General features: G+C 42.8%; 1 protein-coding gene across 3 annotated transcripts in view; it reads left to right on the top strand.

Annotated features, from left to right (window-relative positions):
• Window positions 1–1,273: 1,273 nt before the first annotated feature.
• The window catches only part of FAM3C (FAM3 metabolism regulating signaling molecule C), a 29,987-nt gene continuing 14,723 nt past the window's right edge, over window positions 1,274–16,537 (top strand). Inside the window, exons 1-3 of one of the 3 annotated variants that reach the window (XM_065658320.1) lie at window positions 1,274–1,378; window positions 5,261–5,367; window positions 16,087–16,147. In XM_065658320.1, coding sequence (XP_065514392.1) covers window positions 16,135–16,147 — 13 coding nt within the window. In that variant the 5' untranslated portion in view covers window positions 1,274–1,378; window positions 5,261–5,367; window positions 16,087–16,134. Of the gene's footprint in view, window positions 1,379–5,260; window positions 5,368–12,906; window positions 13,012–16,086; window positions 16,148–16,537 lie in introns of all 3 variants that reach the window. The other 2 variants (XM_065658319.1, XM_065658318.1) reach the window with 2 other exon arrangements.

A 16,537-nucleotide genomic window follows, 5' to 3' on the forward strand; every position in this document is an offset into this window, starting at 1 on the left:
AGAATTAAAAGCTATAAAGACTTTCTTTTCTTGAGCAATGTTCCCACTGGGTATTTCTTTGCTCATTGTGGGATTACAGCATGTCTGAAACTTCAATGTGTTGTGAGAATTTGCTAAAAAATTACTTGATTGATGTACAAATAACTATCCTATACCAAAGAACACTTGGTAGCAAACTATTTTATTTTAAATCCATTAAAAGAAAGATCTGTAGACTAGGTGTGGCTAAAATAAGACATGGAAACTTTCTTTTGTCTACCTGACTTTGATGATATGCAATATGTCCTATATTTTAGCTGTGGCTTTGCTCTCTGCTAAGAGAAGTGCGACACTGATATTGTAAAGAGGTTATCTTTGTGGTTTGGCTAGTGGACTGAATCTGTCTGTCTGCTGCCCCAGCACCTTCTGTGCCCACCCAGCAATAGTCCAGCTGAGGGAGTCAGACCAACAGAAATCTTCTTCCACACGGTGCCCTTCCAGTTTATCTCCCTATCTATGCCAGTTCATGGTGGGGTTAGAGGAACATCAGTGGGAAGAAAAAAAAAAAAAAAAAAAAAAGGAAAAAGAAACAGCAGTCACAGCACAGCCAAGGATAATGAAGAGAAAGGGAGTACCTTTCCTTCCTATGCTATAAAACATCGGGTCTGTCCTACTGATCAAAAAGGTGGTGGGTTTTTTTTAATGTATTGTTTCTTTTTTTAAAATTAGAAAATGCAGTGTGTTTGGGGAAAAAAAAATCAAAATGTAAAAGAAAACAAGCACAAATATTTCAGTCGGTGCCCCAGTCCCTCCCGTCCCGGGGCACCAGGCTGACTTTCGGGCACACCAGCCACCCTCAACCGCTCACTTGTGGATGGAGGACTGCGGATGTACATGCGTAAGCTATTTTTTTAATTTCAGCCTACACCGAACAGCTGTGGTCCAACACAGCCCTTCCCGTGCGAGGCGCCAGCCAGGGCTGATCCGACCCCGGCCTCTTCCCGGCCCCCGAGAGCACGGCCGGGCGGCAGCCGGCACGGCCAGCGGAGGCCCCGCTGCCCCCGGACCGAGCCACCAGCTCTGGCCGTCCGGACCACGGCGGGAGCCCACCCCGCGCTGCGGCCTGCGGGCCGCTGTGCCCCACCGCGTGTGACCGGGGCAGCCGCTCCGGCCGCGGCAGGCGGCGGCGGCGGCAGCGAGGGGGCGCGGCTGCGGGGCGGTGCCGCCGCGGGCCCGGTCCGCCACCGGCAGGGGGCGGGCGCGCCGCCTCCGCGCCTCCCTCCGCCTCCTCTCGGCTTCCTGCTCCGTCGCCGGCGGGCGGGCCGGGGCTGCGTGCGCGGCGCGGCCGCTGAGGGGGCGCGCGGGCGTTGCGCGACGTGCCGGTGGCCGCACAGCCCAGGTAGGGGCTCGCGTTCTTCGCCGGGCTTTGCGGGGGGCCGGGCGGCCGGGCGGCGGGCAGCCCCTGCCCCTCCCGCCGGGGATCCTGCCGCCGGCTCCGCCGCCCGGGCGCGCATCTCTCTGCCCTGCGCGGGGCAGCACGCTGGCGCCGGCCGCCCGCCCCCGCTGCCGGCTTCTTGGCGCCGCCCGGCCCTGCCCCGTCCTCTCGGGGGTCCCGGCGGCTCTCGGGCCCCGGCGCGCCCGGGAACTGCCGCTGGGGTGCGTGAGGCGGGCAGGAGCCCCGGGTGTGGGGCAGGGCCGGCCCGGGCGCAGCCTGTCCCCCGGGGCTCCACGGAGTGGCGAGGGGGCAGCGGGTCTCTCCTCCCCTCGGCCCCGTTCCCCGGGGCGGGGGTCTCCCCTCCCCGCCCTTCCTCTCCGTCGGACCGGCCGGCACGGGGAGGGGGCCGAGCGCCGGCCCGGCGGCTGCGGGGCGGTGCGGCCGGAGCTGCGGGTCTGCGAGCGGCCGGAGCGCCGGGCACGGCGGAGGCCGGGCCGGGGGAGGCACCGCGGGGCGGCGGCGCTCGGCGGAGCCCCGGTCCGGTGAAGTAAGTGAAGTGTGAGCGGTGTAGGCAGCTCTTGCTGCTGAAACAAGGGGCTTAGCGCAGCGAAACCGAGGCGGTGCTGCTGCCCGCTCTTTGTGGTCTGCTCTTCGCTGCTCAGCAGCAGATCCCGGCCGTTGGCAGATGGGGTTTAAGGCTTAACTGCTGTTTAACTAAAACACTAAATGCACCGTTACAGAGAACAGTCGTGAACCGGTATGGAAAGAGAACGAGTGCTTTGCATTCAGGTTTGCAGAGAGATACCTGTCGAAGCAGCCTGTCTTCCTTTGGTTTCTAGCCTCTGAGTTACTGAAGTAGGAAAAAATACAGTAATTCTATACTTTTTTTGGGGGAGTGGGTAAGTGCTGCCGTGTCTTAAGCTACATTTTTGCCAGAGCTGCTGTGAGGGGCTGTGTATCTCACCCGTTTATATTTCCTTTTTCTCACATTTAGAAGAGGTTAAATGGTACCGTAGTAACTCCAGGCTTTTGTAGAGATCTCTACCTATGCCAGTTATTCTTTGTAATAATGTGTGTGCCTCATAATGACGCACAGGTTTAGAGCCTTGTTCTTTGCTGGTGAACCTAGCTGACAGGTCCTCTTCACAAAGTATTTATTTAATACTAATAGGAGGAGGAGTATTTTGGAAAACAAACAAACAAATATCAACCAAACAAAACCCAAATAGAAATGGACGGTTAATGACTGTTCACAACGGTCTTTTTTTTTTTTTTAAGCTTTCGAAACTAATCAAGGTATGAATGTCCTCATTAGCACATATCCCCCACAGGGATTCTTTTAAGTATGAAGAAATCTCTTTCATCTGTTGGTTTGCTTAGTTGTCTATGTGGCAAAACAAGTTCTGTAACTTGCTTTAAGCCTGCAGGTAGGCTCTACAAGCTGATAGCTGGTTTGCTGCAGGCCATTGCTTCCTTCTCCTTCTAGCAGTCCTGACCATTTCACCCAGTTAGAGTGCAGAGTGCGTAGTTACAGAAGTCATACCACAGTACCCACAAGTTACTGCCTAGTTTCTTCAGGTGCGGAGCGAGTGCTTCAGGGCATACGTGCTCTACATTTAATGAGAATTCTCAGTGCTTTAAGAAGAGAGTGATAATATAGACAGATTTTGAGAATTTAATGGAACTTTGGCAAGCTAATACTTAAAAAGTGAACTGTTGAATGTGTTTTGTTCGGAACGTTAACATGCTATATGGGGAAGGGATTTTCTTTCTGTAAGATCATGAAATGAATTGGTACTATGTAAGCTGCAAAAATAAGAGTTTGCTTACAGGTTATTTTGTAGCCTAAAGATGAGGTGTCCATAAGATGAATCTGCAGCAGACACGGAGAACTTGTTCCTTAAGATTTAAATTGTTCAAAGAGAAGTTCTTATTCATATAGAACTTAGGTTCTGTTTTTTTAAACCTGCAGTCCCAGTGAAGTCAGAGGGTTGACATATTAGTATAAGGGCTGGAAGTCTTACCACTTATATCAGCGATCGATATCTCTATGAGCCCTAATATAAGTGATAGATATGTTCAGTTTTGAGTTTTTCACTAAAATATGCTGGGAAAGTTTAGAATTTAAGGCATAATTATTGTAAACCTGCATGTTTTCCATGCCAGCGCCTAGCTACACCATCTTGTGACAACCGTTTTGCTGTCAACAGCACTGGAACTATTGTAATTGGTTCACGGTTTAGAAGAATCCCTCTGGGAATTCTCACATTGGTCTGAAACTAAGACTGTCCATAAATTCTCAAGATTACTTTAGGAAAAATGTAGTCTGCAACCGTGTCAGAAATCTTAGTTTTACAATGAGGCTTCATGAGATTTCTGAGCAAATCTAACAGCCTGATGCTGCTGTACTTTGCTTCCTGGCCCTCATAAAAAGTTGTCTGCAGAGTTTATATCAGTTCTCTTTTGCTGGGTTAGCTTTCCTTAGTGAGCAAAGTTGTGTGGCCTGGGCTGGAGAAATAGTGAGTGGGGCTGGAGCAACTTGGCAGGTGAGCTCACCTGTCATAAATTTTCATGCTTCTGAGTATTTTCTAGACCTGAGGTCCAGTGATATGAGAACACCAAAGAGCAGTGATGAGGAAATAACTTTAAACTGGCATTGCTGCTTGAAATCTCATTTCTTAGCACCAGAATTTTCAACTCTGATGGATATTAGAGCATCTGTGACCTGGCTTCCTGCTTCATCGTCTAAAATGTTGTGTTTGACCATGAAACCAAGTGTAGCCTCCTCATGCTTTTCTTAATGGTATATGCATCCTTTAGAGGGCTTTAGGATTTTTTTTCTTAAAAGAAATTTTTTTAATATAATTTGCATTTCTAATTCTGCCCTCTAATTTTTTTTTGCATCTGCCTGCATCTTGACATTAGCCACAAATTTAAAAAAGCTTATCCCTATTCAGTAGTCTAAGTCATTGATGGCAAGATTAAATTTTATTTTACCCAGACTACCTGAAATGCAATCACGCTTAAGTTTTCATGGGGAGTTATCAATTGTTACTCTTTTGGAATTGTTCTTCAACTATTTTTGCTCCCCATATACGGTACCGTATACCTGTGATACAAAAATAGTTCCTATCTTCGTTTGCAAACAGAACTGCAACTTGGCTTTTCCCAGCTCTTATTGGAGCTCAGTGCCAAGAGGATATGGAAGAGACTTAGTGGGAGAAGGGAGAAGTTTCTGATGACAGAGGGAGCTGCTGTAGTAAATTCTGTCCTGCATTTAATCTGCATTGCTGTTGAGTCAGTTTTAATGGCAGAAAGTTGCACAGTGTGTTTATATGTACAAAAGCATGGTAGCTCTCATAAGACTCCAGTTAAAATCTTAATTAAAATACATGACACTTAACAGCCTTCCCTCTCTTCGTAAGACTTACTTTCTTCTTGTGACTGACTGACCCCTTCTCCCACCCTCTCTACAGTTTTCTTTTGTCTGAGGAGAAAGTAACCATCTTCTAGTAGCGAAGACTTTCTTTTTTTTGATCCGTTTTGGTATCACCAGTTAATTGAGTCATCATTTCACAAACATTTAAGCTGGTATTAGCTAGTACTACCACTGCCAGAAAGCTGCTGACCTGCTCCCAGGCACTTATTTCTGCTTTTGGATCTACCCAGATATTCTTGTGAGCACCAGGTGAGGTGGCTGAGGGAACTGCCATCACTTTTTGTTTATTTGCTGGTCAGCTGAACATCACTGACACCTGGATGGTTTTAGAGCTGCATTTGAGTTGATTCAGGCAGAAGTTTATGACAGAAATTTCTGTAATAATTAGTGAATTTCTTTTCCAACAGCATGATCCAGAGAGGTGTGGCATCAGGAGTAGTTACAGCATACAGTGACTGAATGTCAGTGCCTTTCTATCAGCTGTGTATGGGGTCTCGGTGGCAGGCTCACAGTGGTAAGCACCCTTCTGTCATTGAAGGATACCATTCCTCGAAGTATTTTACATGCACTTAATGTGGAAAAATTCTCCATAGCTGATTATATGCAGTATCTTGCTATCCCACATAACTTTTGACTTTTCCCACCTATGATGAGCCTTAGATTTTAGCATCTCAAAGGATAAAAGATAGCCGTGGTGGGTTTTAGTGTGGTGTGTACCAATTGTTAACTAAATATTTAAGTATACAGAGTATATATATACACATAAAAATATAAAAATAATTCATTGCCTCTGGAATTATTTTTTTGCTGTGACATTAATTCTTCTCAGATATGGTTTATGTGTTTGGTACTGGTTGCTGGAAGATTGCACCCAGCCAGGGGGTAGTTATGGATCTTCGTTCTAATCCCTCCATGCTCAGAAACCAGTCTCGAGATTGCAGTTTTTGTTGCTGCCTCCTTGCTGCAACAAGGAAGAAGTGAGTCACTCTAGAGCTGTTAAGGATCATGTTACTGACGTGTCTGAGCATCTTCCACCTCATCACACAAATGATGGCCTGTCCAGTGCTGGTATGGACCCGTGACAATGTCTGGCCTGTACCCCAAGAGCACTGCGATGCTGGGTGCACCACACAGCATGGAGGTTATGAGCCGCTGGCAGCATATCGGCCATGTGATCCCGCTCTGTGGTGTCCTGTCAGCACAGCACGACCCCTCTGCAGGCTGGGCCTGATGTGCTGCTGCTCCCTAGAGCTGGTGGGTGACGCTTTCTGTGCTGGGCGTTCCACTCAGCCAGTGGCACACTCTTTTTATCCTGCAAAGGGCCAAGGTCCTGCCAAAGTGCTGCCTCACGTGGGAGATGAGTGGATGAGAAAGGGCTCTGGTGGAGCAGGGGTTTCTGTATCCCTTAGAGCCAGAGGAGGGAGAGATGCCAGCAGTGCTCTGAGCAGTGGCGGTCATCAGGGAGGACTTTCCCCAGAGGCACATCCTGGCTTCCTGCTGAGATCAGCTTGCTACTGAGCAAAGGTTAAAACTCCTCGCCAATACACAGCCTCAGATCATGCTGAACTCTTATTAAAGAAGCTTAAATACCGGTAGTAGTGTAGTATTTTTCTGGCAGCAGCATTGTGACGGTGTCCCCTGCTGCTGTGTGTATCCTTGATCCTCTCTGCTTTGCAAAGTGCGTAGGAGCTCCGTGCCTGGCTGTGTCTGTGGTCTTGACGTGCAGCTCTGCGATGAGGTTGATGTGGTGGTCTGTGCAGTAAGTGAATATCACTTCTAAGAAGATGATCTCATTCTGACATCTTAAAGCTACTGTCTAGAATCTAGTTGTGATTGGGGAGAAGAATAGTGTGAAGGAGCAGATCAGTCTTCCTGCAGTGAACTTGGACCTATAGAGGAAGTATTTGTAACGCTTCTTGCCTGTTCTGCTTGCTCGATAACTTTATTTAAAATGGGTCCCAGTGTGCAGTGAGATGCTGTAACCATAGCCTCAAATAAGTTTCTGCAGTGGTCCTGTGTGATTATGTGAAGTCGTAGTAATTGTATGTACGTTCTTCGGACCCATAACTTTTTTGTATGGTATTTCTATTGATGTATAGGACAGGATAAGATGTATGATGCTGATGCATTATTCTGACAACAGGCTTGGTATTTTTTTATTGATACAAATATATGAAAGCTGTTGTACATTTGAAACTGGATTCTGGCAACACCTTGTTGCGAGTGAGACCTGGTGATCTTGCAGATAAATGCATTGCAAAGCTTTATTTACTCCTTCCTGTCATGGAAAGACTTAACAGACTGTCTTATGAAATCAAGGTGGTAATTTGTTTCTTAAAAAACATGACAGAAAACAAATTGATGGTTTTGAACTTTTGAACAGGTAGTAATTGCAACAGTGCTTCAATTACCCAAATAGTTTGTTCATCATTTGTCAGAAGGAAATATTGAAGTTCTCTCTCTTAAATCTCTACTGTGAGATTTATGGACTTCTCTGTGATGAAGTTGGAAAGCAAGTGGGTGAAGGAGGTTCAGCAATTCATCCTTGAGGATTTTATCTATCTGAATTTCTCTAGGTGATTTTATCTAACTCCATGAAATACCAAGGCTAAGATTCTCTTTAACAGGTACATCAGTAGCAATGGTGCACTTTACTTCATCACATATAAATAGTATGGATTTTAGGGACTGTAAATTAAATCCCATTTTAAAATATCTGGACCAGTAAACTTTGTGTAATATTTGGGAAGAGTATCCAAAGTATGGATTAGCTGCTTATGAAGTTTGGTGGTGTGGGGGTTTTTTTGTTCTTGTTTTAATTGCAAAAGGAATGTGGATTGAGTTTCATTCTCAGTGGGAAGATTGCTTTAGTACTTTTATCTTGGGCTTCCCAGGATTCAGGAGAATTTTCCTGTTTGTGAGACAGACTAGTCTGTGTGTTGCCTAAGGTGAAAATACTGGATGGATGCCACTAGCAAAAGCCTGCATGGTCAGTAACTTGACACATCATTTGGGAAACGTTTGTTTTGCACATCAAGTATCAAATACCTTGGCAGAGTAATACTGCTTCTCATGTTGATTTCCTCTCTTAGAAGTGAAACCACATAGCAGTATGGGCAACGCAGGACATGCAACAGTAGCTGAATTACCTATTTTTAATTTTGGAATGAGTTTTGGTTTCACTTGCAGTTGGTAGAAGTAAAATAACACTTCAGTGTTGTCAGAATACCAAGGTGAATCTTACGTATATATGGAAGAGTACAATTTGGGCGGTATCATTTTTGTAAGAAGTTAATAATTACGCTGCATGGTAGTATTTGTGTCAAAGGAGAAAAAAATATATATCAGCAAGTTTGCAAGTTGTTCTGTTTGGGCAGATCTTTTGCATGTGTAGAGTTCTGCCATAACCACAAGGAATTCGTATAGGTATAGGAGCGCCTATAGGGAACAACTGCTTGGGTCATAGACAGAAGACCAGAAGACACAAATGGTGTATGATCATACAATAAAACTGAACTACAGTAGTTATCTTTTTAAAGATGTAGTTCTTTTCGAGGTCTGCCATTCAGCAGTTTCAAATTAAATGAATTTTGTAAACGTAGTGGAAAGACTGTGTGTAGTCTAGCAAGGAATAAACAATTGTCTGGGTAAGGAAATGCATCACAGAATCACAGAATGTTAGGGATTGGAAGGGACCTCGAAAGATGATCTAGTCCAATCCCCCTGCCGGAGCAGGAAAACCTAGGTGAGGTTACACAGGAAGGCGTCCAGGCGGGTTTTGAATGTCTCCAGAGAAGGAGAATCCACAACCTCCCTGGGCAGCCTGTTCCAGTGTTCCGTCACCCTCATTGAGAAGAAGTTTCTTCTCAAATTTAAGTGGAACCTCTTGTGTTCCAGCTTGAACTCATTACCCCTTGTCTTACTGTTGGTTGTCACCGAGAAGAGCCTGGCTCCATCCTCGTGACACCCACCCTTTACATATTCATAAACATTAATGAGGTCACCCCTCAGTCTCCTCTTCTCCAAGCTAAAGAGACCCAGCTCCCTCAGCCTTTCCTCATAAGGGAGATGCTCCACTCCCTTAATCATCTTTGTGGCCCTGCGCTGGACTCTCTCCAGCAGTTCCCTGTCCTTCTTGAACTGAGGGGCCCAGAACTGGACACAATATTCCAGATTCCATATTGTGTTTGAATAAAATAATTGTATTAGAAGGCTAGATTCCTTCTCCAATTTAGAATTGGAATGATTTTGGCTGTCTCAGCTGTTTGGTCCGTAACATGTAATTCAGGTTGGCACAACCACTGGTTTAAAACCAGAGGTTGCATAAGAATAACTAATGCTGTCCCTGACATATCTGATTCACTGTGTAATTTTGAGGAGAAAACCACCACTCTGAACTGCTTAAAGCAACAGACTGAAATACCTATTAACAGAAGCTGGATTAGACAAAATGTTGTTTCACTGATTGCATTTTATCAGATATGAAAAGGTAAAATGACTTTTTAAAGTTGTTCTCTGACAGGAAAAAGAATGCATCTGCTAATCGTTGAGGAAGATGGTTTGTGCTGCAAAAATCAAACACTGTCCTAATCTACTTGTGGCTCAGATATAAAAATAAAAGCTCAAGCCTTTTTTTTTTTTTGGTGTTTTTTTTTTTTTCTTCCCCCGATTGGTACTAAGTAGTTTTGAGTGCTTATCTAATTCTAATACAGTGTGCTTGGTAATGCTGTGGATAGCATTGGTATATACTTGGTAATGCTATGCATATTAACAGGTAGTAAAGACAGATAAAACCACATGTAATGTTCGTTGACCATTTTGAAGTTATCCAAACTTTTAAATCCTTTTTGGGGAGGAAGAAAATTCCCACGGTGAATTTAGTTCAAAGCATCTTAGGCTGATGCCGATTTAGTATTACATATCTGGGTATAGATTTACATATAATAGTTTATAAATATGGGATTAATATTGAAGGAGACACTAACTCACACCTCATGAACTACCTAGGTTAAGAAAACCTGTCTCGTATTTTTCCAGAGTTTTAAGATTATTTACAGCTGTCTTTTGTATTTCATTTATCCTTGTAGCTGAAAAATTGCTTTTATTTAACATACCTACAAATAGATAAGTAGCAACCAGTGGATATTGAGAACAGTCCATCTTAGCATCTTTAAAAAAAATTTTTAAGTATGCCTTGGAGGTAAGAGACAAAGAGCGTCCGTTCCTTATTGCTCTCTTTGCTTTCACAGTTCCTTGCAAAGCAAACCTGATTCTTTTAGCCCTTAGTTGTTTTATTTAGGTCATGTAGTTGTTATCTAGATTCTTCCATTTGGAGATTATACTTTAAGATAGACTTAGGGAAAAACTACATATGGGTCTCAGTTAAATGTCTCGGTAGCACATAGGGCAGAGTATTGTTTGTTTAGGCAGAGCACAATAATTGCTTTTTGTTTCACACACACAGTCCCCTTGGTGCAGTTCACAAGGAGCAGTCACACTTCTGCAGCAGTACCACATTGTTGACACTGATATTAGAGAGCTGCTATAATCTCTTGGATTCTTCATTACTGCTCCCTGTTTTGCCACGCTTGATGTCTGTTTTGAAGTGTATTACTTTCTGGTTTATTAAATATCGTTGCTGATTTTTTTGGACCTTTTTCTAATCAACTAAGGTCAGAATTCAAAATTGCCTTGACCTTTTAAATTCTTGCCTCTTGTCTCTGCTTGTTTTTGTGTGCCCATTTCATAAGTATAATCTCCTCACGCTATCAAATTGCTAATGGAAATACTGTTATCTTGGGAATGACGTAGACTAATCTACACATTCTGTTATTATCCATAAAAACATTTGTTACGATTGTATTTGAAAAACCTTTATAAACAGAAGTATTAATACATTGCAAGTGACCAAAGCTTTCAGGCACGGTGCGTGGGGCAGAGGCTGTGCCCATGTCATGTATCCCATGGCACCATCTCTGGGCAAGAGCGTTGAGCAAGGCTGATGATGAATTGACTGAATTGAATTGCATTCAGCTCGGGACTGAACTGTTTGTCTCTTACTTTATCCATAACCTCACCTCAATACAGCTTCCTCTTGCACCTTGATTCTAGCAAGAAAAGTTGCTCAATGACCCTCACATCTAATACATGAACATGGAAAGAACTCAATCTTGGCATGCTGGAAACTTTATATCATCTAATAAAACGTGGTTATTATTTGCTTGGCAGGATTATAGGCTCACAGTTTTCCTAAACCATAAGCTCCCTGTGTGAAATACTTGGCAGAGTTCCATCAAGAGACACAGGTCACTTTAAAAAGTGTCTGCCGCTCTGCTGGTTGAAGCTAGTTCTAGTATGTATCAGAATACGTGTAGTAGCTATGTGGACATATGTACTAAATTTGTCAGATCTGTGTTGACTCTGTCATCCCCACAGAAGTTAATCAACAAGTGGAGCAGCAAACCAAAAATCCACTGAAGACTGAAAGTGAGCAGCAAAGAAGTGGGCGAAAGCCCTTTTAAAAATTATTTTCATTGTGAGCTGCTGTTTTTTTTTCCTTCTACTTTTCTCGTGTTGCCCCATGTGTAGCATTTTGGGCTGTCATGGGAGTTGCTACGTGGAAAGGCCTTAGCACTGGAAATTGCAACATCTGGAAATTGCCCCTGCCTTGGGACAAAACACAATGCATAAGAATGGGTGGAGCAGAAAAAAAGCAACCAGTAACCTCAGCTCCCAGCTGTCTTTCCACAAATCCACACCCTAGCAGTTTGCATCCAGAATAAATAACTCTTTTCTGCATGGATAGATGTGCAACTCCATGAGGGAACTGAACAATTAATGACATGCTGGCATTCGAAAAGCATTTTTAACCTGCAGCTCCTCTTCCACTCCTCTTCCGTCTACCTTTTCCTTCCTATTCATGAGGGGTTTCACGACCCATGCACCCGGCTGTGCTGAAAGAGCAACCTCTCAACTCTCCAGTATGGCAGCACCAGCTCTCTGCCTGTCTCCTGGTTTTCCATTACTTTTGTCAGTGAGGCCATCAGGTTCTGCCAGCCCAGAGAAAACTTTCTGCCTCAGTTTAACAAAGAAAGCATTCCTTTCGTTGTTTTCTACTACTCAATATTTCGCAGCTCTACATACTGGATTTGTATGATCTCGCTGGACCAGCGTGTCTGGTTGGCTGAGCTCAGCTGCAGGTTCGCATCAGCCAGGCCTTACAAGAACGATATCAGCCAGCTGCTGATAGGAGGCCTGACTCTACCAGCCTGTAGACCACCACCTCTTGGTGTTCCTGTGCTCTTTATTCAGGATATGGATACAGCTTGCTGTACTTGGGAGGTAACTGGTCTGAACATCTTGCCACTGCTTGTTCTCCAGAGTGCTGGCTGGTGTGAGTTGGCAATGATGGGCAGCGGGGTTCGGAAAGCTCTCTGACATGTGTGGTTGTTGCTGAGAGAAGACGTGTCCAGAGCTTTAGCACTGAGTGAGATAACAGGACCAGGATGACACGCTCCTTCACCCTTATGACAAGTTGCACAAGATTACTTTGACAACGTAGGAATATCGGAAGTTTAATAGCTGAAATTCACAGTGATGTTAATCTAGTGAATGAATGCATGTGCCATGTGCAGATATTTGACTAAGCTGATTGTAACTAGAACTTGGTCTGACTTAGAACACCTTTGCTGCTGTCCAGGATAGATACAAACCTGCAATTTGACAGACCTCTCCTTCCATTAGCCTGTCCTGGGGGGTAATAACTTTCTTTCTCTTGACATAGAGGAAAACTGGCACCTGAAGGCACTTGGTTTGTGTTCTTCTGTGGATAGCTTCTTGTTTAAAGGCACTTGATGCTGCATGCGAAGGATTTGTTTTGTTTGTTTCCGTTGTCCAAATTTTAGACCTTGACCGATAAACCTGTTAAGTTCTGCACCAGGAAAACCATCTGCAGAAAAAGAAACTCCATGTTTCGCAATTGTACAATATAATGCTTCCCAAAGCCAGCTGTTCTACTTTGAGACTTGTTGATCACTTCTGTTGTCTGTTCCAGGGTGCTCTCCTTGGCGTTTTCATCTGTGTAGGGTTCTGCTCTGCCCATCAGGGGCTGCCTATAAATCCTGCTATAGGCTGCACCTCCTGCCTCAGTCTCAGACTAGTAAGTGATAAATGTCAGCCTTGTTGTGCTGCCTGACAGATAAATTATGTTAATGTAGTAATAATATTACTGGATGTTGATAAGTCAAGACGATACTTGGGTTGTAATTCTGCTGCCTCTGATTCATGGCATGTTAGGTCAAAGAGGAGAGAAACAGTGTATGTTTTCTTTAGCCCATTCCTAAAGCAATCAAAGTAATGTTGTTGATATTGTTTTTGTACATCTGAGTCTGTGCAAGCTCAGTTGTGAACCTGTGCTCGTTCTTTGTTTTTAAATGACCCTAAACTAAGCACTATTGGAAATCCCAGATCCATTTTTATATCACTTCTATAATTCTAATAATGAGGTCTAATACTAAAGATGTGGAGTAACGGTCTATAAGCATTCATAAGGGCTAATGGGCTGTCGTATTTTATTTCCTGTTCTGTCTTTAATTAAAAAAATAAGATAATACTGTATAGGAAAAGGACTTGACATTCATAAATTAAGGTCTCTTGCACCTGGAAAATGTGTACAAGATTCGTCTGTACTGTAGCATTTCTGTATTTATTCTCTAGATCAAAGCCCACAATTTTTTGGTATGCTGTAATTCAGAAAAAGAATCTCTATGTATCTTTTTAAATTCCTTTCAAGTTGAGGTGTAACATATTAATTCTTTTTCCTGTATCAAAGAAACATTTCATTTTTTTTTTTAATACGTCGTATCTGTTGAATATTTGTTCATTGCAACAAATAATGATTACTGAGATGGGTGGATCCGGGTGTTCACATAAAGGCATCCTGCAGTCAAGGTTGGGTGGTGTGATCGTTTCACTTAGTTTCTGCTTTTTTGTTTTGTTCGTATTCTTGCTGTCATGCTTTGACTTCCTTATGTGTTTTTGTTTATAGTCAAATAAAAAAGAGGAAACTCTCTTTTTCAGCACCGACTTGAAATGAGCTTGTGGTTGTTCAAACTACAGACGGTGTTTATTTTAATGTTGATATATTTCTGGGGCTGGGGAGAAGAGAGGAAGGAGCTTAGAGTAATTCTCTTCACAGACTTTTAAATGAAAGGAAGTTGTCTGCCATGGCAGATTGGTTTTGCCTTTTTATAAGACAGATAAACAGTAGTTTTTCACTGAAAGAAGATATGATGGATTTTATATATGGATATACCATATGTGGATATAAATCTAATGGGTATATTATGTCCATAATATGCTATGAGATTTCCCTTGTAGTACAACCTTAGCATTCAAAAACATTTGTCTGCTCTTCAGATTTTGCTGGTGATATTTATGTTCACATTCTTATGGAGCAGAACTAAGTATTTCTGTACTTGTCTATTTCTTTTCCTGTTTATTTCTCTGGTGACTTTTCTTGGACACTTTAGGCAGCATCTTGTGATGACTGTATCTTTGGCAAGGGGAATCTGGGCACAAATTGCTGAATTTACAGATACTGATTTAAGGCAAAAGGTTATTTGTGTAATATCAAATTTTCTTGCCAAGCATACACTGTGAGAACTACGTGGGGGTTTGGGTGATCTTCTCCAAATGATTTGCATATCCTGACTTCTAATAATGATAGTGTTACACATAATTTCTGAAGATAATGTTGTTGATTTTGAGAATCAGGACTGCAGTGTGTTAGTGACGCTGTAGCTTTTGTGATGGGGCTGTGGGATGGTCGCTTCGGTTAGAATGGTATTTATTACGTTTTCAAATTCAGCCTTAGTCTACATGATCCAATAAGATCCCTGAATGCCAGTAGATTTTATTTTGCCATATTAAGCGTAAGTAGCTATGCAGCAAAACACGAATTCAGAAATAGTGCAGTTATTTATTCAGACGGGAAGTACTGATTACAGACTGTTATTTGTCTGAACACCTCATCTATTTTTTAAAAGTAACTGAGGGCTCTTTCTTCTTACAGTGATAAAAATAGAGGAAATGAGGTAGTACGCTACCTGAACTGGCTTGTTTCCAAGTAAATTCTAATTTCAGTTAATTAAAAACATTTTTTTACGTGCTTGATCTATTTAAATGTTTTAAAATGAATTACCGTGTCCCTAATGGATATTTAGTACTTCATTAGTAGACATCATAATGTTTACCAAACCTGATTTGTTCAGCTGCCATGTGTAGTGCAGGGGGTGCCAAGGGACTATATGTGGTCGTCTTCTTTGCTCATCAGGAGTGAGGGAAAACTGGAGACAGATGTCCATGCTCAGAGCAGTATGGGCCCACCATGGCTGACCATGACCATGGTACAGAGCCACCAGCAGTCACAGCTCTGCAGGCAGAGGGCAAGAGACTTGGTACCCTCAGGTACAAGGGGTTGCTGAGAAGGAGGTGTCATCTTTGAGCAGAGCCTGTGTAGATTGTGGCACATTTTGACTGTGTAGTGGAAGCTCTTCTTTAGCAGCAACTGTTGTATGCTTACGTGGTCTTTGCTCATAGGTGGTGGTTTTCAGTTTACTCTGAAATAGTCACAGTTCTAGGGTTGGTGCTTCTGTCATCATTGACCATCACTTGAATCTCCTGAATACTGCTATAAGTGGCAAATGTGCTCTTACGTTTCTCTAACACATAGATTAAAGTATTAGAATAACCTTCTTTTGGTTCCACTGAATGCAGTTTATGCAGTATCCTAAAGGCCAAAACGCTTAAATATTTTCTCTCTGAAGCAGTTTGCTGTGTTATGTTATCAAATAACAACTTGCATCCAAAGGTTGCTAGGACTTTGAAGCAATGCTGTTGAAGTTGTTGACTTTTACCACGTAACTTCAGGAAATCAAAGTCTGCTTAGATACAACACTCATAAATATTTAGGTCACAGATTGAAGGGCTGAAAGTTGAACAGACTTTGTAGTGGATTTGATGAAATTAAATTCACAGTTTTTCAGAACATTTGCTTCATGGAGTAACAAATGAAAGCAATACATCAAAAATCCATCTTAAGTCTTCCCTTTACTTAGGTATTCAGGAGAATCATAATCAGTGTTAATTATTTATGGTTTTTTTTTACTGTTAACTCATAACAAAAGTGCTTATTTGGCTGTAATTACAATTTTGTGCTTTTCTTTTCCCCTAGGTTGCTATTTTTAATGCAGTGCTGTCAATAGCTGACTGAAGACCAAACATGAGAATAGCAGGTTAGTAGGGTCAGTAAAATCAGACTATTTTAACTTGTGAAACAGGTGCTATGGACAGCATTAATAAGCTGTGACAATAAAGGTTTAAAATAAACTTAACTGACATAACAGGCTTTGCTGTTCCATTTAATCGGTGTTTAAAGAAACTCATATTGGAATTTGGGATGGTCTAAGAGCAAGCAGCTGGTTAAAATGCTTCAGCTGAGCCGTAGGGACTGTTAAGGTGTCATGACTTGCCTGCTAATTCTGTAAGATGATGAAATAATAAGGAAGTGGCCAATTGATGTCTTAAGTGATTTCTTCCCTGACTCACATCCCAACCGAAAGTGCTGTGCGCTGTTGTAATATAGTGTCCGAAACTTCCTGGTTATTGGGAGTTTGAAAGCTATA

This window comes from Caloenas nicobarica, chromosome 1 (assembly GCF_036013445.1).
Source record: "Caloenas nicobarica isolate bCalNic1 chromosome 1, bCalNic1.hap1, whole genome shotgun sequence".
NCBI classification, from domain to species: Eukaryota; Metazoa; Chordata; class Aves; order Columbiformes; family Columbidae; genus Caloenas; species Caloenas nicobarica.